We start from the raw sequence: 20,465 nt of genomic DNA on the forward strand, positions 1-20,465 counted from the left end.
GGTCGAGACTAACTATATGTCCCATGTGGGAAAGGGAGGAATCGAACATAGGACCTTGGATGCAGGGATATATGTTCTTAGCCACTTGAACAAGCCCCTCGTGTCAACTCATACATTTTTATTAGAACAATTGAATTGAATTCTCCACATCAACCTTCTATTTGGATGTCAAATTTTTCCTTCATGTGAGTTGTAATTTTATCATCTTAAAAAAAATTGAATTGAATTATATTGCATAGGCTTCGCAATGGGATTGAAGTAGAACAAATAAAGGTCGCGGTCTTGAGTTTATTGTGTGAATTTTGATGCATGCCAAGTTGCAATACGTACTCACAAATTTAGTAAGCCTAATATGGGCCTATTTGGGAATTAACATCACACCACGGCCCACAAGCATAAAGTAAAACCACCAAAACACAACCAACAATGAAGCCCAAAGAAAAAAATAACTGCCCAAATCGAGCCCAATGGCTTGATGCTGCTGATCCAACTTAGCTCTACAACATGAAAGAAGGGAACAAGACCTTGTCAACATATGAAACAAATTTCCTCGACAGACAAAGAAAAAAGAATGCCAAATGATCATCTGTGTGCACACACACAAATCACTTGAGAAGGGTTCTGGTTAGATGTTCCCTTGCTGTAGCCCATGCTTGTGTTATGGTCTGCATTTTAGTAAAGGAGACAGGATTAAATTAATATACGATTTCCTAAAAATTGGGTTCTGCTTTCTGAGATTTATTGAGTCTTAAAGATTTGAGGATAGTACAAAAAAGCAAGCAATCAACACCTCTTCTTCTTTGACTAATGTATAAAAATTATTTTGTTTGGTTTGAGCCGAAGGAAAGCAAATGAAGAGTTTGCAGTACCTGCTCAGACAAGGGTGCATCGGCATCCATGGTATGAGTTGCCACCTTTCCTGCAATAATACTCGGATCGGTTTCAAGTACCATCCTGCCATATAAATTAACGGCATAAATATAAGATTGAGGACGAAACCCCACAGTGAGCAACTAGGGGTGGTGTTGGACAAAAAGCTCCACCGAGGGGGAATCATATAGTGGTAGATGTAGTGGAATCGTATTGTCAGAAATTACAGTTTAAGAACAAGGATAATAGATGGTTCATTATGTTAAAATGAAATTGACCACCGTGTGTTCTCCCCCACCTCCACTCCACACAACACACAGACACACTTATCTATGTGACTTTGCCAAACTCATCATTGAAAGATTGTAATGAACTTTGCAGATATTAATAGGTCCATGGACGTAGAGTGTGAGAATTTAAGAAGCATAGTGCTTACCCCCCATCAACAATCTCATCAAAGCATAGAAGAATAAGATCCAGATTCTCTAGTGCCTCCCTTTTGTCGACATTGTTCCTACAAGAAGGACATGTAAGAATGTATATAGCAAAGGTCTGAAAGTAGGTAATCATCAAAATACAAAAGAACTCAAGAAAAAGCTTATGACCAAGACTACCTCAAGAGAAGGGCAACTGCATCAAAGAACCCTTGAAGAACTGTGGCTAAAATGAGTTCGTTTTCATCGTCACCTCCAGTCACAAAGAAGTGGAGGTCCTGTATGAACTTATATATAATGACATTGCTGTCAAACATCATTATCTCCGCTGCAGGTGACAAAATAGGAAATTATGAACACTGTAACTCTGGTGATAAAATACAATTTCTGTAGCACATTGATGAAGATTTTTTCATTGGACAGACTCTATATGTATGACAATCACATTTGTTCTGCATACCTTCTATCCGAGCATTTGTCTTCAGAGTCTTGGTGAAAATAGATTTTTCAAAAGCTAACTTTGCACCATTTGTTGGCCAATCATCCGAGAAGTACTTGACGGCTACACGCTTGCCTTCAGAATCTAGAAGAAGAATGTTCTTCACAGATGGGCAAGAATCCTAGACGAAATAAATAAAAACGTGTATTAATTGAATAGTACATCCACATAATTCCGGTGTAAAGATTACTACCCTCTTCAGGGATTAGCTTTATGGATCAATGTAGTATCCATCCTAAGTTCTCTTTGCATCACATCAAGGTTTCTTTCATCAACATTAATATCCTAGATAACTAGTAGGCTTGAGGACCAAAGCCTGCAAACGTCGACTAAGAACAACTTGCATATGAAGATCTAAGCCCTATAACTTTCATGCATAAAAATGCCACCTTACATATTCTGCCAAAAGTCTACAGGGTCTAAGCAAAATGCTAATGCATCTTTAGGTGATTCTTATCGTTTGAAAATTCTTATCTAATTTATAACAACATGACTGTATCCTTGGATCTCAATTAACCACATTAAGTTTTTTAAGTTAAGAATTTAACAACATTATTCACAAACCCAATATGAAAATATTTCCTAACAGTTTCCCAATTCATTCCAAATCAGTTAAAATCACAGTCACCAAAACTTTGACATTCTATAAATTGTTGCAACCTTTGTTGAGTTCATGTATTAACTATCCAGCTTGTCACACACCATTTTTGTGTAATATACATAAAGATCTAATAAATTGGAAAACCCACAAACGCACCCACAGAAAAAAAAAAATGAAGCTTGATGTGACATCGAAAAAACAAATAGAATCCGTATATGCTCACGAACTGTTTGGTTCCCAAGAAAATGGAAAAGAGAAAGATCTAACCGAACGTTCCATTCTTTTACAATCTCCAAATCCCCACAAAACAGTTCCCAATTAATACAAACAAAGAAATCGTTAACCGTAGAGACAATTAGATTAAATTTAACACGTTTTCTCAGAATTTCACGGATCTTGTATAACAATCGCTCTGAAACCCAGAAACGATCTTATCGAAAAGAGGAATCATGGAAATTCAACACATCAGAGAGGGAGGAAGAGAGAGAAACAGAGACTTACACGATAGCAGAAGAGGCTGGCCATCTTCACGTAATGTGGAAAACAGAGAGCTTTAGCTTTACACTGCAGAGTTTTGTGTAAACGTTTGAAGGTTGGTACTCGGAGCCTTTTCTTTAGAGGGAAGGAGATGGGCAATTTCGTCATTGTGGCTGAACTTTTAGAGGGTGTGGACTTAAACCATTAAACGACATGTCGTCTGGAAAACACATTTTTCTGCTTTCCTAATTGCTAGTTTTTGACAAAAAAAACTAATTGCTGTCAGTTTTTTTTTCCTAACCACGTTTGGTGGCTAAGCTTAAACTGGAATATTTCAATCAAATTGAGTTTATGTTACGGCCACTATTTGGTAAACTTATAAATGTCGTGATTCAACATATTGTGTCTTATAAGTATCGTCTAGAAGAGTGAGATTCATAGAGACTTGTTGGTGTAAAGTGGCTCAATAAAAGTCATGATATATTAGTTCCACAACGAAAAATACAATAATAATCTACAGTTAAATATAAGTGATCCACTCCTAATAATCGAGACATTTTAAGATAAAACCCCACACCTAGAAATCCATTGGGCCTAGCCCAACCCAAGGATATTGAACTTAGGTGGTTAAGGTGGGGGATAACAACTCCTATTGAACCCGTTGATACAACAACCGGTATCCGAACCATTTGGTTCAACGCACTTGGTTCTCCTATTAGGATTTTGATTTAGCATTTAAATTACTCACATTGCACTGTTAAAGTTGAAATAAAGAAGATCAAAACATATCTAATTTAGTGAAGGGATATAGAGTTAACTAGCAATTTGATTTGTGTACAATGGAATGATCAACTGACTACATAAAGCTCAGAGAGAAACAGGAGCCAAGTATGTTCAAATGTCCATGGGGGTTTTCATGGGCTGTAAAATGTAGGGCCACACTTGCATTTCCAACCCTCAGGCTCGTAATTTGCATATTGAACCCCCAAATGGCTGTGCTTTTTGGTGGTGGTAGGCACCTGAATAGCTTCACATGGAGTACATCCATAACACTTGTGGTCACAGCTGGGAGGGCTTGATCCTATTTTGGCGATCCCTCTGTAGTTTGCTATTGCAGCCATCTTTGTCACTCCATTGATGGTGTTTAAACCCTTCAAAGAGATAACAATTTCAATAACATAACATTGCACTAAGCAAACAGAGAGAGAGAGAGAGAGAGAGAGAGAGAGAGAGAGAGAGAGACCTCTTGTAAGGTAACTTGTAAAGACTCTGGGTTCTGGCCAGGGCCTGATCAAGCATTAATATTTAATACAAGTTAGCAGAGAAAATGAGCTAAACCAAAAAGTATGAGAGAAACAGTAAAGGTGCTGATATGTGATGAAAACCCAAAAGAAGCTTTTCACTGAGAATGGCTTTGAAAAGCTAAGAAGTTTTTCTAGGAAAAAGGCTTTCAGTTATCCACTTTCTGAATCCTAAAGCCAAAACAGATTCTATTTCTTTTCAATCCTCCAAAAAGGGGTGAAAAAACAAGAAAAAATGATTTTGATTTGTGTAAGGTGTTAGTGAAAGTGTGTTCCTAGAGAAACTGCACAAAGTTGGTCTACTGGTATAGGCAAGCATCCATCTATGTGTGGCGAATGTCAAAAACAGAAATATGCCACAGACATGTTGCAAATGAAGCTTTCCACATGAACAAGTTGCAAGAAAAACATTCTACAGTGGAAATAAGTAAAAAGCATCAGACAACTGAACCAACTAGGCTGATCATAAGCTCACTTTTTATGCTAATGATTGAAAAGGGCAAGTAAGTAACCTTCTTGATGAACACCAACACCATCATTTGGAGGAAGAGGCCTGCTTGTTGCAGAAACCCAACACAGGATTTGCAGAGCCATTACAAAGCAATAACTTCTCTTCATTGCTTCAAGCTAAAAATGATTACTGTGATTATGGTGACTATGATTAGAGGGGAAGAGGGAGATAGAGAGAGAGAGAGAGAGATTGGAATCACTCACAAACACAAGATGTCATGCACAACTGATGGGATATATAAGAAGGTTAAAAAAAAGCCTAGAGTACAAATTCCTATTCCCAAAAAGCTAGACTCAAAACCTCTAAAACTTTCTTGGTTTTCTCTTTAGTCTATCTTGCCTTGGTAGAGAGATTTTTTTGCTTCAGAAGCAAGTGATTCTGGGGTTTCTTGTCAAATTGTTCAAAAAACACTAACAAGTTTCCACCACATTTGACAACTCACTTCAAGGCTAAAGGAAGTTGCTGATTTCTTACTCTTTAACACAAACCAACCTCTCTCTCTCTCTCTCTCTCTCTCTCTCTCTCAAATCAATCCAACAGAGTAGAACTAAATGAGCTGGTCCCTAGGCCCAAAATAACAGCTCCCTCTTTTGGGGGTCTGAAAATTTGCTAGCCCCTGTATATCTCTGCATTCAGAAGAAATCTTAGCCTCTTTAGCTCCCTAGCTTGCACAGCTATTTTTCTGCCCTATAATTTTTTAAATATATTATTTGAATTCCTTTAAAAGGGAATATGTAATCCAGATTCCAGTGTCAGTGGCAGAAGCCTTCATATAGAGAAAGAAGGGAGAAGGAGAAAGCATCAATGTCTGAGACATTCAGCCAGCAGCAGAAAAATTTAATGAGTTAGTTACTTGGGTCAACTTTTTACAGGTTGGTAGGTGGGGAGCACCCAGGCTTTGTACCTCCATCCAATCTGAGCCCTCCATTTGGATCTTCATCAGCATAGCATTTAAGAATTCGGGTGGCCTTGATTGTCTTAAAGGTACCTCCAGAATCCCAGATGATCACATTAACACGTTAGCAACATTATCCTTGTTTTTGTTTTGTTTGCTTTTGCCTCTCTCTCTCTCTCTCTCTCTCTCTCTCTCTCTGTTAATTTTTTATGCATGCAATGGATGTAACAATGTGCAGTGGAAAAGCTATTTCTTAGAATTTGTTTAGTAAACTACTAATTTCTTGAGGTTTGTGCTGTGAAAATAAGTCTGATAAAAAGAAAAGCTTGGTACAATCTCTCTCTAGCTGGTGTATTTTAGGAAGTTATAGGCATTGCTGTACCGTACTAATGGCTAATTTGAGTACGGATTTGTTGCAAATATTTTTGCCTAAATGGGATTTATTTGGTCAGTAGGGACGTCATAAACAAAATATTAGTCATACATCAGAATGGACATGAAAAGGAAAGACTGGTAGGCACAGCAGAGGCCAACTTCAAAAGCACCCCTACATGCATACATGCATATATGCTGTAGATGGCCTAGGATTACCCAGTGAAGCCTATATATTGTATGAGACTTGACTTTTCAATGTGTCGAGTGTACCCAGTGAAGCCTATATATATGTATCTCTCTCTCTCTCTCCCACCTGAAACTACAACAAGAGTGTGGAAGAAGGTATTGATTCATTGTATTGTCCTTCAAAAGAAATTACACCAGCTGGTGCACACACATGATAACCCCCACCAAACACACAGGCCAGGACTTTATTTCTTGCTATTATGGTCATTTTCAGACCTCCTCACTGAACACCAACTCGTTCATGCAAATTACTGAATGGGGAGAATCTGATTACATTTTCAAAAGAAAAATCAATGGGTTCTGCATAAACTATCAACCAAGTACAAAATGATATATCATTCTCAATATGTCTCCTAAAGACAAAGCTCAGAATATCCCAACCCTCTAGCAGAAGAAGTAAACTTCCCTGAAGAATTTGAACAAATTTAAAATAAAGATCCATGGGAGAAAGAAGATTCAAGTATAATTATGTTAAAAAAAATTGAAGATCAAGATTAATATTTATAAAACTATATTCCTTGCAGGAAATACATCAAATGTGCAACATCCTAGTTGTGAAGCTTCTTGGTCAAACCACAATTTCTAGTTCTGCACACCTGACAACTGAGTAAAACCAAGATCATTCTACATTTTAGCCTTTCAACACCATCATTCACAAGCCCATCAAGTGAGTATCCAAGGATAGTTTAAAGAATATATTGATCCACTGTTTTTCCACTGAATATTCCCATAAACTAATTCACTTTCTACAAGAGTTTAGAGCAGAAAAGATTGGATATATTATATTCACATAACAATAAGGTTAGCAGCGCTATAAACGGCGATCTACTGGGAAGTTAGAATCTGATTTGCTTCAAGTGATTGTTGAGTAAGTTAATCTCAAGTCTCAACTATAGTGAGCAGAAACTGCATAAAGCAGTTATATGCATATCAGGTTAATGATATCAACTTATGTGTTAAAATACAAAACAAGGATGCTACAGGCCTACAACACCTTTCCCCTTCTCCAACACACAAGAAATGCCAAACGGAAATCAACATATATATGGTAGATGTAACTACCATTGTCATGGTTTTATTTAGCATCTACAATTGGGGTGTTTATGGCCACCCTCGAAATTTACGTCTTGTAAACAATATAATCAAAGAAAACCACATCATAATCATTTTTGTGGAATCATGAGAGAAATAACAAAAAGATTGACAATACAATATTAGATTTGTCCCATTTACTCCAAATGAGAGCAAAACTTGTGCAGCATGCTTACAACTGAGGCTCAACCAACCTATCACTTAGGAGATGAGTCATGACTGCTGGATTCTTTCTTAGGATGAATTGCCTCAACAATGGCTTCGACTTCTTCCTTCATTCGTTCAAACACACCTGGGCCTTTGACTTCATCTACTGGGGTGGTTTCATCTATGTCATCACTCGTTCCATGCGTTTCTTTGTGATGTTTTGGTGATTTATCAGCATGATGTCCTAGTGATTTCTCTGCCATATCAAAATACATAAAGAGATAAATCTATAATTTCAAGGGGATTTCACTACTAGAAATTCAATTTCCATATAATGTTTTTTTAACTAAATAAACACTACCCACCTCATAAAAAAATCAACTTCACATAAAACCCATCACCAAAATTAAAATTTTCAGAAGATTAATGGACATATCCTTGAAATAATTTCAGAAATATAAAACTCTACCCAGAAAAAAAAGGAGGACAAAAATATGCAAGAACTAAAAAGTGCAATGATATCATGTTAAATATGGGGAGTTCTGTAAATACAAAGAAATGAAAGTATAGGACTTTAAAGTACCTGAGAGAGAGTCCTTGAGCTCTGTTTTTCGTTCTGCCATGGGAGCTTCTGTGAGAAATTTGATGGGTCCGCTAAGACAGTTTGGTTCTCTGTTTCAGATTGTGCCACAATTTTACTCAAGAGGCGGTTTCAGCATCTAGGTTGTTAACATGTGGGACCCACAATTGGTGAGGGCCTTCAGATGATTTTGGACGGTTGAGATGCAGCTGCACGAAGAGCTATAACAGGGTCCATGAAGCTTCAAATTGGATTTAGTCTTGGCCCAGTAATGCCCATAAGCCAGTAGCGAGCCCATTGAAGCTGAAGCCCCAAAGTTTGCATCCAATAAATCATTGGCACGATCCACAGTACAAATAAAAAGCTGGAAATGGGATGTGATGGAAATTTTGTGTGTGTGAGACTCTAACACTGTGCTAATGAATCCAAGATGTAAGAATAACTTGTTTTTCATTATTTAGAATAGAATACCATTTAGAATAAAGAAATAGATTATGTTTGTTGAAAAGTGTAAAGTTTCTCGTGATTCACATCAAGTCGAGAAATAAGTAACTTTCAGGACATGAAAATAAAAGTTTGAAACATTGTTTTGTGAAATAATCTTGTAGCTAATGCTTAAATTTTATGTATGAACGATTATTTAACTTTGTGAGAGAGGATGAAAAAATGGGTTATAATTAGGTTTAGGATTAGGTAGGTCAAACATCAATTTCTTGTAATGTAAGTAAAAGAAAGGGAATTCTTTTTGGTGAACAAAGAAAGGGAATTTTCAAGCTCCCTTTGTGGAAACCAAGACTACGTCAACAGATTGATAAAGTTCCAGATCATTTCCCAATGTTTGATAGGGCAGCAGCCTGCAACAGGATAGTTGAAAAACGCGTGGAAACGTTTACAAATTACTTTTCAATGGCATAGAAATTTGCTGAAAGTGATGTCAGTAGGGTCCAAGGAAACATTGTGTAATAATCTGTCTGTGAAAAAGAAAACATGTGGGGGAGAAAGGAATAAGATTTGCCTTCTCGGTTTTCTAATCTAACCCTACAATTTGCTAATTAGATTTCAAAGGAAATTTTGGTAATGATATGATCATTCCTTTGACCAAAAAAAAATAAAATTTCAAAAGACTTGTAAGACATTTGGTGAATTTAATGAAATTGATCTCATGACATTTGGGAAAGTGCAATGAAAAAACCTTGTCATAAACATTAGACAAAGTTGCCACTTCTTGTTTTCTTGGATTTTGGCTTAACATTTCCTTCTCAGTTCCTCTCTATCTCTGAGTAAAAGCAATGAAGTGATGACACATTCTTGACAAGTATCTTGTTTTAAGGCTGGCTGATCCTCTCTTCCACACACAGACAAAGCAGACATAAAATTTTCATAACATTTGGTTCCAAAGATAGTAAATGTACCTGGTAAATGCCTTAGAAAATATTAATTGGCAAGTGTTTGAACACTCCTATACATATATATATATATATATATATATATATATATATGTAACCTTTGAACACTTCAAGTTCAAACACCTCAAGTTAAGCCAATTTTCTCTTTCGATTCAAGCAACTGTATAACTGGACTGCATTTTCTGCAATCATTTTATAGGACCTGTAAAGTTGATTATAGTTGTTGTTCTAAGGAGGGAAGTGATCTGGTTTAGTTAGAAGTAAGCAAAGTAATTGCTTTGGACAGGGAGACCCTTGTATATATATTAAGGTGAGCTACCTTCATCTAAATATTTCTTATTTGTATTCATATTCAGGTGCAACTGATCATATGGCGTTTGATCCTGATGATTATGGGCCCATCATGACGTTTGAAATAACCAAGTTTAAGTTTTTCATGAGTTTAATCATGGTCAAAGTGAAAATTTGGTTTTTTTTATATAATTTTTGCAGAAAAATGAAATTTAAAGACGATGGGGTTATATTGTTTAGTTTTAAATCCAATCATATGAACAGAAATTATACCATTCTCAAATTGGGGATAGACATGTGTTTCTTTAATATTTAGTGTGAGTTTATATGATCCATATTGAGAATATTATTTTGCATGATTTGAGAAACTAATGGATGTAGAATTTATGATTAAAAATTCATAACTTAATTCTCTCTTTTCCTGAAGAATTGAAGATTTCATTTTAAGCTCTAAACAAGAGCTTCTGCAAATCTTGTAGCAGTAAAAGGTGACCGGAATAATACAAATGGTCATACTGACATCCACTAATTTTAAGTCCAAGAGAAAAGCAACATCTAGAACAGTTAGCTTGAAGAAAACTGATTTGAGCAAAGCCAACAAGTCTCATGGGCTGACAAAAGTGATTTCTGAAGAATCTATAAGCAGCAAGAAAAGGAAAGCAGGAGAGCTAAATTTGTGGACACGTGATTCATTGAAGACTACACAGGGAAAACCCGATAGTTTCATTGAGAAGTTCAATCCAACAATTCCTTTAACCAAGCCAGAAGATTGGTTTTCTCCCCGGTCCCCAAGGGAGCTTGATGCAGCTGCAATCAAGCTGCAGAAAGTTTACAAGAGTTACCAAACTAGACGAAACATTGCAGATTGCTCTGTGGTTGCTGAGGACCTATGGTTTGTTCTGTTTTCATTTCCTATTCTGCTGCACATAGTCGTAACTCGCATAGTACATTCGTGCTTATTCTCTTCTTTTAATTGTTGCAGGTGGCAGGCATTAGACTTTGCTGCTCTTAGGCGAAGCTCTGTGTCCTTCTTTGGCTCTGGTAAATCAGAAACTGCAGTTTCAAGATGGGCAAGGGCTAGAACAAGGGCTGCCAAGGTGATCTCTTCCTATACATTTCACCCGCATTCAAAGTTACTTAGCTTTTTTACAAGATTTTGAACATTAGCAAATTCTTCAACATCATTCATAGATTTTGAAAAATCTATCCATGTGTTTCTTTGTTTTGAACTTGGACCGAGACCAAAATGGATACCTAATTTATTAGAAGATCTTGACTTGTAAGACTGTTATGATATTGTACTCATTAAAGTGTTGATAGAGAAGCATTTGGTTGATTAATGTAGGTTGGGAAGGGTTTGTCCACGGATGAGAAGGCTCCGAAATTAGCTCTAAGATATTGGCTTGAGGCTGTAAGCTCACATTAAGAATATTCACATACTCTGTATTAAGCCTATTTTTTCCATTCAACATGGTAAAATCAAGTGTCAAATGAATTCTGTGTAGGAAGACAACATTGAGAATCCATAGACAATTAGTTCTTTTCCTTACATTTCGCATGTATGCTTAGTTAGGTACACAAAATAGCATGGATTAGGACCAAAATAAAAATAAAAATAAAGGCATGCATGGACTAATTTCTTTACATCACAATGAGTGGGGAACCATTATGTTCAGAGCAAGCATGCTTAATTACCTTCTGGTTGTTCGGTACAGATTGATCCGCCCCATCGTTATGGACAAAATCTGCACTTGTATTATGATGTTTGGTTTAGTAGTGGGAGCTTTCAACCTTTCTTCTACTGGTAGAATTCCTACAGAAACCAATTTTTCTGTTTTGGACTTGTTGAGGCTTATTTTGTAACCTTGTGATGCTCTATCAAAAAATGAAGGTTGGATGTTGGAGATGGCAAAGAAGTAAATCTTGACAAGTGCCCAAGAACTGATCTGCAGGGTCAATGCATCAAGTACCTTGGACCAGTAAGTATCAACAAATTTAATTGCTTTTGCTTTCCAATATATATATATATATATATATATATATATATATATATATATATAAGTTTCTATTTTAATTCTAAGTTCTGGTTTATTAATGATGTGTTATTTGTATATTGCTCTCACAGAAAGAGAGGGAAGCTTATGAAGTGATTGTGGAAAGTGGGAAGCTTGTGTACAGACAAAGTAGGAAACTTGTGAATACTGCTGAGGGTTGTAAATGGATCTTTGTCCTCAGCACATCAAGGAAAATGTATGTTGGGGAGAAGAAGAAAGGCCTTTTCCAGCACTCTACTTTTCTAGCTGGAGGTGCCACAATTGCAGCAGGGAGAATTGTTGCCTTTAATGGGGTTCTGGAGGTTTGCTGCTTAATTGCTAATTAATCGCTTAAACACACACAAAATACAACATTACTTTAAAAATTTCTTCCTCATCATTCATGAACATTTTATCTCCATACTGTTCAGGCAGTATGGTCCTACAGCGGTCACTACCGCCCGACGGAAGAGAATTTTATGGAGTTCATTAGCTTCTTAGAGGAGCATCAGGTGGACTTAACAGATGTTAAAGTAATTCTCCCTAAGCCTTCATATTGATGACTTGCACAAATTGCCTAAACATGGTGCTTAAGCTGCTAAACACTGGAGCATTTTCATATGATTCTCATTAAGCCTAATTACATTTTCCCAATTAATTGTTCTCTGCAGAAATATCCTATAGATGATGATGTTCCACCTTCTTATGCTCCCAAGAAAGAGATGAAGTCAGATATCACGTCTGCTAATGTTGATGTTGTTTGTGTATATTCACATGTTTTACACGTGTAATTAACCTAGACATATGTATATAACTCATATTTCACATATGTATATCGAAATTCTTATATCTCTTACATGTATATATTTCATTTATATGTATATAAATTCCTCTCTTTCTCTAATTTTTATTCTCATACTGAACCACATATATATAACCGTTGTTGATTAGTGATTGATCTATACTTGAACGCTTAGTGTAAACATTGATTAACGGTTTTGATAATTAGACTAATAAATATCAATCCGAACCGAGCGAAATTCAGTTACGAGATTTGAATGCATGACTTTCTCCAACAAAGTGGAAATTGAATTTCACTAAACCTTTTCTAGTACGTAGGTGTTGGCAAAATTGAATTTTATTGAACTTTATTCGATTGCGAAATGGGTTAGACGGGAAAATGGCAGGAAGGGGGTGAGAAGTTGCTCATGTTAATGACCCTTCCTTGAGTTATGAATCATGTGGTTAATTTCTTTAAGTATCCTTACCAAAGATTGAGGGCTCGTTTGAGAGTGCTTCTAGAAGGGCTAAAAGCGCTTTCTGACAACTGAAAGCGCTTCTGATGGCATTTGGCAGAAAAGTTTAAAAGTGCTTCTGGACTATAGAAATGCTTTCTGAAGAAGCACTTGGCATGTGCTTTTTCAGAAAGTACGTTGATTTTTTATGAAATTTTCAACAACTTTATAATAAAAACACTTTTATTAAAAGTGCTTATGAGCAGAAGTGCTTCCTAAAAATGTAGTCCCAAACGAGCCCTGAGTTTCTATTCCAAAACTCTATATATAGGCTTGTAGCTATAAGCCCATCTCTTTTGAATCTTAGATCGATAGTCATAGTCTTGCATGGCTCTAGCTTCAATCAAGGCTTTAAAATAGATCAATAATGTATATCAGACTTTGGTAATACAATTAACTTCGGCGTTGGTTTTTTGAGAAACTACAGTAACCACAAGAGATAATTCAAACACGGAAGAGTCCACAACACTGGTATTTCTTAAAATAAAATATTTGGCGATTAAAATAGGAATATTAAAGTAGCATTTCTCTTCATTTGATTAAAGAAAGGCCCAGTTGTGAAATATTTAACCCAAAATAAATAAATAAATAAGAAAAGAACAAGAACATTTTGGGCAATAAGTATTTGTCTTTGACCCAGTTGAATAGTACGGAACAACATCCGAGTGAAGGCAGTGACATGAAGCTTCGGTCGCAAGTCAAACACTTCAAAGTTTTCTTGTTCTTTACCTCATTGTCTTGCCTCGTGGAGTCTTTCCACAACAACGTTTGAACATGGATGGACTCAGGATGAGCCTTTTCACAACATTTGATCAGAGATGGATTCAGGATTTGTTTTCAACTTCGACCAAAGAAAAAAAGAGGAGTTGTTTTCGACTTCGACCAAAAAATAAAAGAGGCAGGAGTCTATGTTTTGCCTGTGGCCCCATTCCTTTTTGTACCATAAAAAAACGAAAACAGGGTGAAGGGGGGATTTATGAGAATGCAGTGCATGGCTGTCCATTGGCTGTCCATGGTATGTTACTTTAGGCTTGAAAAGACAAAATCACCTGGGCTATTTCTGTTTAGTCAAAGGTAGGTCCGTCACTGGATTTGACGATTTCTCTTAATTTCTGTTTACTCTCTCTTCTAAAGTAATTAACACACTTGCTTGACAAGTATGTTACAAAATGTCATGTTTGACCAATCTCTCTCTCTCTCTCTCTCTCTGTGTAATGATCATGTCTAACGTTAAATTTTGTTCCAAATAAAGTAAGCATACACAAATATATTGGGAACTTTGAACACTTCCAAGTTCAAGAATCAAACCCCTCGTGGGGTTCTCAAAATCTTGCCAAGTTTTCTTTCTCCTTTTGTTTTTTCATTCAAAACACCCCGTTTGATGGGACCAAATTTCAAACATTTCTATTTTCTGCAGTTTTTGTCTAATACGTGTTGGAAGTTGCCTTACCAACCACATACATTCAACCAACTTCTTTTCATTGAGTAGTATATAAAGGAGGCAAGTGGTCTAATTTAGAAGTGCACCAAACCAAGTTGAGTTGAGATAGGGGGAGACAGAGTTGCAATTTTATTCAGGTGAGAAGAACATGCATATTTCATCTTGTTTGAGCTAGCTCTTGTGCTTGTTCGGCTGTCCTAATTTGATTTGTTTTTGACTTGTTTCGATTGGTTGATTATGGTCAAAGTGAAAATGTGGCTTAGTTGAATCAAAAGGAGATCTTTAAGAATGATGGGTTAATCTACTTTAGATTCAAAGCCCATCATATGAAAAACATGCATATTTCAATTGAAGCTATTGCTTTGCTTTGCATGATTTGAGAACAACTGAGAGTAGAAGCATCTTCATTAAAAACTTACCTGCATTTTCTTAAGAATCAATTAGATATCTGTTTTCTGAGGCATATGCCTTTTGTTTTGGCAGAAATTTATAGAAATGGTTACAATGACATCCGTCAGTGTGTCCAAGAAACAGAAGGTGATGACTGGAACAGTTCGCGTCGAACAAACTGATTTGAGCAACACCATTGAATCTGATGAGCCAGATAAAATGATTATTGAAGAATCCATGAGCTGCAAGAAGAGGAAAGAAGGCCAGCTAATTTCTTTACCGGAGCCAGAAGATTTGTTTTCTCCGCGATATCCAAGTGAGCTTGATGCAGCTGCAATCAAGCTGCAGAAATTTTACAAGAGTTACCGGACCAGACGAAGCCTTGCAGATTGTGCTGTTGTAGTGGAGGAGCTATGGTTTGTTCTATTATCATCTCCTATTTTGCAGAACATATTTGTTAAGCACATGCATATATGCTTATTCTCTTCATGTAATTGTTGCAGGTGGAAGGCATTGGACTTTGCTGCTCTGAAACGGAGCTCTGTGTCATTCTTCGACTCTGATAAATCAGAAACTGCCGTGTCAAGATGGGCGAGGGCTAGGACGAGAGCTGCCAAGGTGATCTTTTGGTACATTGCAGTTAAAGTTACTTGGATTTTACAAGATGTTGAAGATGATCAAATTCTTTGATACCATTAATTTCCAACATGTGGACCTAATTGGCTAATTCAGTCTTTTTAAAGCCAGAAAATCCATTTGCTTATTTATTTTGTATTTTGACCACGGCCAAAATGGTTGACTAATTCAAAGTTTAGAAATTCTTGTAAGAACCAAGAACTATTGCAGACACTGAATGTTGATTTAAGTATCATATTGTTGATTGTAGGTTGGGAAAGGTTTGTCAAAGGATGAGAAGGCTCAGAAATTAGCTCTAAGACATTGGCTTGAGGCTGTAAGCTTACATTAACAATACTCTCACTTTGTATTTAACCAATGATTTTCATGGTTACATCATAAGCATGCTTACCTTCTGCTTATGACGTACAGATTGATCCACGTCATCGATATGGACACAATCTACACATGTATTATGATATCTGGTTTAACAGTGGGAGCTCTCAACCTTTTTTCTACTGGTATAATTCTGCAGAAACCAAAATTTTCTGTTTCAAAAATGTTATGGCTTTTTTTTTTCTTCTTCTTCTAATCTTTTCTGCATATGAAATTAATGAAGGTTGGATGTTGGAGATGGCAAAGAAGAAAATCTTGAGAAGTGTCCGAGAACTGATCTGCAGCGTCAGTGCATCCAATACCTTGGACCGGTAAGTATGAACATATGTAATTATTCTTCTAAAACACTGGAAAAATTGGAAATATACACTTCACTTATAGGTTAGCTGAGGCACTTCATCTATGTTGCTCTCACAGAAATAGGAATATTAAGGGGTTTGATGTGTGGTAACTGATGTCTTCTTATATGCATATTGCTCTCACAGAAAGAGAGAGAAGCTTATGAAGTGATTGTGGAGAGTGGGAAGCTTGTGTACAGTCAAAGTGGGAACCTTGTGAGTACTGCTGAGGGTTCTAAGTGGATTTTTGTCCTCAGCGCATCGAGGAATTTGTACGTTGGGGAGAAGAAGAAAGGCCTTTTCCAGCACTCCTCTTTTGTATCTGGAGGTGCCACTATTGCATCCGGAAGAATGGTTGCTTGCAATGGGGTTCTTGAGGTGTGCCTCTTATTTAAGACATGGAGATTACATTTCCTGAGACTCATTTTTATCCCCCTATCTATTGAACCTTTGATTTTCATGGTGTTCAGGCTGTATGGTGCTACAGCGGCCATTATCGCCCGACAGAAGAGAGTCTTTTGGAGTTCATTAGCTTCTTAGAGGAGCATCAAATGGACATGACAGGTGTCAAGGTACTTGTTCTTAAGCCTTCATATTGGCTTTTGCATAATTGGCCTAAAACTTGGTTCAAATGTATGATATGCTAAGTAATGTAAAATTCTGTTTCTCATTAAGCCAATCTAAAATTCCATTAAATCTTTTTTTTTTCTGCAGACATCTCCTACAGATGATGATGTTCCACCTTCATATGCCACCAAGAAAGAGATGAACTCAGAGTCTATAACAAGCACCCATGAGGAGACTAAAGAAAATGAGGCTGCCACAGACAATGATGCAGCAAATGATCACCATGAACACAAGGTGGAGCCCCCAAAATTTGAGCTGGGCAGGCCTTTGTCACGCAAATGGAGTACCGGGGCCGGCCCTCGAATCGGGTGTGTAAGAGATTACCCAGCACAGCTGCAATATCAGGCACTTGAGCAGGTCAATCTGTCACCTAGAGTCACACCAGAAATCTCTGTTAGCAATGCTCCAATCCCTTCACCAAGACCAAGTCCAAAGATCCACCTCTCACCTAGGCTTGCATATATGGGACTTCCTAGCCCCAAGGTTACATAATTTGACCTCTAAACCATCGCTAGATTAATCTAAAAGATTAAGCATTTTGTGGCATTTTGGGTTAGGGGGGTTTTTGAATGGACTAACCGGGTTAGAATGTCTTCCATTCGGGTTTTCCTCTTGACCTTGATCATTTAGCCATGTAGGTAGGTCATCTGCCTTTACCAAATTATTTTATTTCTTCACCATTGTTTGGGGACCTTTCAGGGGTTTGGCCACTTTTTCCTTGTATTCTATTCATCATTTAATAATCATTGTGTTCAATCCTCTGTCTCTAGTTTGACCATTCTTCAAGACCAAAGGTGGATCAATATTCCACACACACGCTTGCAAATTTTTGGACATATTTTCCTAACCGTTGACCAGAAATACCAATTTTGACGACTGTTTTAGTGGAAAATGCTAAAATCCTTTGCTGTTATTAGTTTTTTATTTATTTATAAAAATTTGTAAATAAGCGATATTGCGGTAAGGGGAATGTGCCCACCTCTAGTCCTTAACAAAGACGAATATATTTGATGTTTGATTTGATCCAAGAAAAGGAATAAAAAAAGAACAAAAGATGAACTAGGAGGGCTCAAAAAAAGTGAGGGCCAACCAAAGGCCTGGGCTGGATTCAGTGCAAGTAGACGGACTTAAACTGGCCCCTACCTTGTCACTAATAACAGGGCTTGGATATTTCAGCGGAACGTCATCGTTCCTAAAGAAGGAGCGCACCGGCAAATAAACTACACTGTTACTGTAATTTATATCCGTTACATGCTTTCAAATTGACTTTTTCCCCCCAAAATAACCCAGACAACACTCTCTGCAGCTCTCGGCTTCTATTTCTGTTTCCCAAAAGCACTTTTTTTTTTTTTTTTTTTGGGGTAACAATTCCAAAAAGCACTTTCAGAAGAAAAGAGCTTATTTCTCAAATGGCATTTAGTCCAATACGAATAAAAACCCAAAAAAAGAAAAAAGCATTTAGTTAAATACAATATTTGATGCCATGAGAGGCCATAAAACACTATCCCATAGAGGGAAAATGTACTGAATTTGGTCACATGGGCTGAACACACTCATTCAAGCAAAAACAACAATCTCCTATATATTCACAGGCAAAGAACCCTCTCCGATCATTTGTTGGCATGCCTGCCGGTAACTCAGCCTTGTCTAAAACATTGCACAACTGCAGTAAGTATCAAGATGATTTCATAAATATATAACATAATTAACAGATTGGAATGAGTAGTGAACCATATATATACCTTCTAGGATTGTTATTAATATTGACTAGAGTGTATCTATCAATTCCCTGCCCTCTGAAACTTTGCACAACTGCAAAATACAAATGCAGAAAATATCAAATTGTCATAAATACACAACATGAACAGGCGAATTTCGGGCATTGTCGGAATGAGTGTACCGTACCTTTCCCATTTGGTGGCTAGGGCTTAGTTGAGTCCCGTCCCATGGAGTCCCACCCTTGGAGTTGGGGAGGGGAATTGTCTCGAACATGTTGGACAGTGTTCCAGTTTAGTCGTCCAGGTAATAATAGGACCCAGCAGCCTTTTGCTCCCTATCCTTGGTTGAGTTCAATTTGTTGATTCCTGGGCGACAGTTTGTAGGGTCACGTCTAAATGTGATATCCAGTTGCTGCAATGCCACATTGAAAAAACAAAGAGAGAATCAAATCCTAGAACAACAAAAATTACACTACATTCAATTGGAGGTAAATTAAACAAGCTGTAAGACTTACAGATAAGAAGAGATTCATCCCAGTCAACAAAGATTGTGGAGAATTTGCAATACAATCAACTGATGACTTTCCTTCATAGACAATAACTTTGTCTGCCAAGTAAGTAGCAATAATGAAATCATGCTCAACCACGAATGCGGTTTTCTTAGCGTGGAGGACGAACCTCTTTATGACTTTTGCTGCAACGATACGCTGCTCAGAATCAAGATATGCACTTGGTTCATCTATCAGATAGATGTCTGCAGGCTGCAATATCAAGCAAAAATTAGGGACATACATTATTAGGCTGCATAAGTTCAAAGCAAAGCAGATGCATCATCACACACTTAATTTGTTATTGCTGTAAACATACTCTAAAATCAGTTACCTTTCTAAGGCATACACATAGAGCAACCCTTTGCAGCTCTCCACCAGAGAGTTTGGTTATTTCTTGATCCATTAATTGCCCAATATGAAGAGGCTTCATCACGTCTGTCACAAACTGGGGATGTGTACAGGAATCACAAATTTTTTCATGAAGCAGGTCTTTGACTTTTGTTGCATGCTTTGGATTAATTTTCTGGTTTTTGTAAGAAACATGAAGCTCAGGTATCTCTATACCAGAATCAGGTTTCGATAGACCAACCTACAAATTGAACAAATGTAGGCAATGACTCCACGTATCAAGATGCAATTTAACATACGATTGAATAAAACGAGTGAAAATGATAAAGACTAGTACCAGCATTCTCATAAATGTGGTCTTCCCTGATCCATTCTCACCCAACATCACAATAATTTGAGAATTGGTAAATTTACCCTCTATAACTTGAAGCTTGAACTCTCCCAACGTTTTAGTCATCGATGGGTATCTATACCATGCATATGTCTCAATTTCCTCACCGCTTTCTTGTGGAGTCTCAGCAACCTAAACAAGACAACAACAACAAAAAATTTTATAAAAAAAGATTGATTAAGTCACTCAAAACCAGCATTTTCATTGACAAAATATATTATCTTACCTTAAAAGTTAAAGATTCATCTCGGTACCTTAGGTTTTCTGTAGGAACAAATCCCGACAAGAAGGTGTTGATTCCTTCTCTAACTGAGAAGGGTAGGGTTACAGCTCCAAATGCACCCAGCTTCCCATATAACAAACTACCCAACCAAATCACAACTATGCTTTGCTAGCCTATACAAACATATTTGAGTCTTCTTATTTGCTCTTTCTCTTCTACACCAAGATTACAGTGACCACAAACACAAAGACAGTTGCAGCTATGCATAACTGAGATAATGTAACTAAGAATTCAAGGACACTCAGCAAGATTATATAACCCTGCTTATAATTATCACAGGCATCACCACCAATAACACAACACAAGGGACAGTA

The 20,465-nt window shown here is 37.0% G+C and overlaps 6 protein-coding genes across 6 annotated transcripts; 2 read left to right on the plus strand and 4 right to left on the minus strand.

The window, feature by feature from the left end:
• Positions 1–427: 427 nt before the first annotated feature.
• On the minus strand, positions 428–3,064 carry LOC110759440 (coatomer subunit zeta-2). Its single transcript, XM_021961487.2, has 6 exons — positions 2,906–3,064; positions 1,765–1,924; positions 1,485–1,632; positions 1,307–1,384; positions 870–954; positions 428–665 (listed from the first exon to the last, which is right to left on the minus strand). Exons 1-6 carry the CDS (start codon positions 3,047–3,049, stop codon positions 606–608), a joined length of 675 nt encoding a protein of 224 aa, XP_021817179.2. The 5' UTR covers positions 3,050–3,064; the 3' UTR covers positions 428–605.
• A 592-nt stretch (positions 3,065–3,656) lies between these two features.
• Positions 3,657–5,583, minus strand: LOC110759488 (EPIDERMAL PATTERNING FACTOR-like protein). Its single transcript, XM_021961549.2, has 3 exons — positions 4,695–5,583; positions 4,125–4,168; positions 3,657–4,032 (listed from the first exon to the last, which is right to left on the minus strand). The coding sequence occupies exons 1-3, from the start codon at positions 4,798–4,800 to the stop codon at positions 3,796–3,798; spliced, it is 387 nt and encodes a 128-aa protein (XP_021817241.1). The 5' UTR covers positions 4,801–5,583; the 3' UTR covers positions 3,657–3,795.
• A 1,767-nt stretch (positions 5,584–7,350) lies between these two features.
• LOC110759442 (uncharacterized) lies at positions 7,351–8,191 on the minus strand. Its single transcript, XM_021961490.2, has 2 exons — positions 8,032–8,191; positions 7,351–7,704 (listed from the first exon to the last, which is right to left on the minus strand). Exons 1-2 carry the CDS (start codon positions 8,069–8,071, stop codon positions 7,499–7,501), a joined length of 246 nt encoding a protein of 81 aa, XP_021817182.1. The 5' UTR covers positions 8,072–8,191; the 3' UTR covers positions 7,351–7,498.
• A 2,040-nt stretch (positions 8,192–10,231) lies between these two features.
• On the plus strand, positions 10,232–13,089 carry LOC110759464 (IQ domain-containing protein IQM1-like). The gene is made up of 9 exons (XM_088250180.1): positions 10,232–10,617; positions 10,708–10,822; positions 11,071–11,136; positions 11,441–11,529; positions 11,617–11,704; positions 11,851–12,081; positions 12,190–12,291; positions 12,430–12,522; positions 13,018–13,089. Exons 1-9 carry the CDS (start codon positions 10,232–10,234, stop codon positions 13,087–13,089), a joined length of 1,242 nt encoding a protein of 413 aa, XP_088106306.1.
• Positions 13,090–14,297: 1,208 nt separating this feature from the next.
• On the plus strand, positions 14,298–17,588 carry LOC110759496 (IQ domain-containing protein IQM1-like). The gene is made up of 9 exons (XM_021961556.2): positions 14,298–14,631; positions 14,978–15,300; positions 15,388–15,502; positions 15,771–15,836; positions 15,932–16,020; positions 16,119–16,206; positions 16,381–16,611; positions 16,704–16,805; positions 16,948–17,588. The coding sequence occupies exons 2-9, from the start codon at positions 14,990–14,992 to the stop codon at positions 17,350–17,352; spliced, it is 1,407 nt and encodes a 468-aa protein (XP_021817248.1). The 5' UTR covers positions 14,298–14,631; positions 14,978–14,989; the 3' UTR covers positions 17,353–17,588.
• Positions 17,589–18,241: 653 nt separating this feature from the next.
• On the minus strand, positions 18,242–19,949 carry LOC110759499 (ABC transporter E family member 2). The gene is made up of 6 exons (XM_021961558.2): positions 19,815–19,949; positions 19,461–19,718; positions 19,094–19,339; positions 18,766–18,990; positions 18,603–18,672; positions 18,242–18,507 (listed from the first exon to the last, which is right to left on the minus strand). The coding sequence occupies exons 1-4, from the start codon at positions 19,932–19,934 to the stop codon at positions 18,871–18,873; spliced, it is 744 nt and encodes a 247-aa protein (XP_021817250.1). The 5' UTR covers positions 19,935–19,949; the 3' UTR covers positions 18,242–18,507; positions 18,603–18,672; positions 18,766–18,870.
• Between the last annotated feature and the right edge of the window lie 516 nt (positions 19,950–20,465).

The sequence above is a fragment of the Prunus avium genome, chromosome 3, assembly GCF_965620075.1.
Source record: "Prunus avium chromosome 3, drPruAviu1.hap1.1, whole genome shotgun sequence".
NCBI classification, from domain to species: Eukaryota; Viridiplantae; Streptophyta; class Magnoliopsida; order Rosales; family Rosaceae; genus Prunus; species Prunus avium.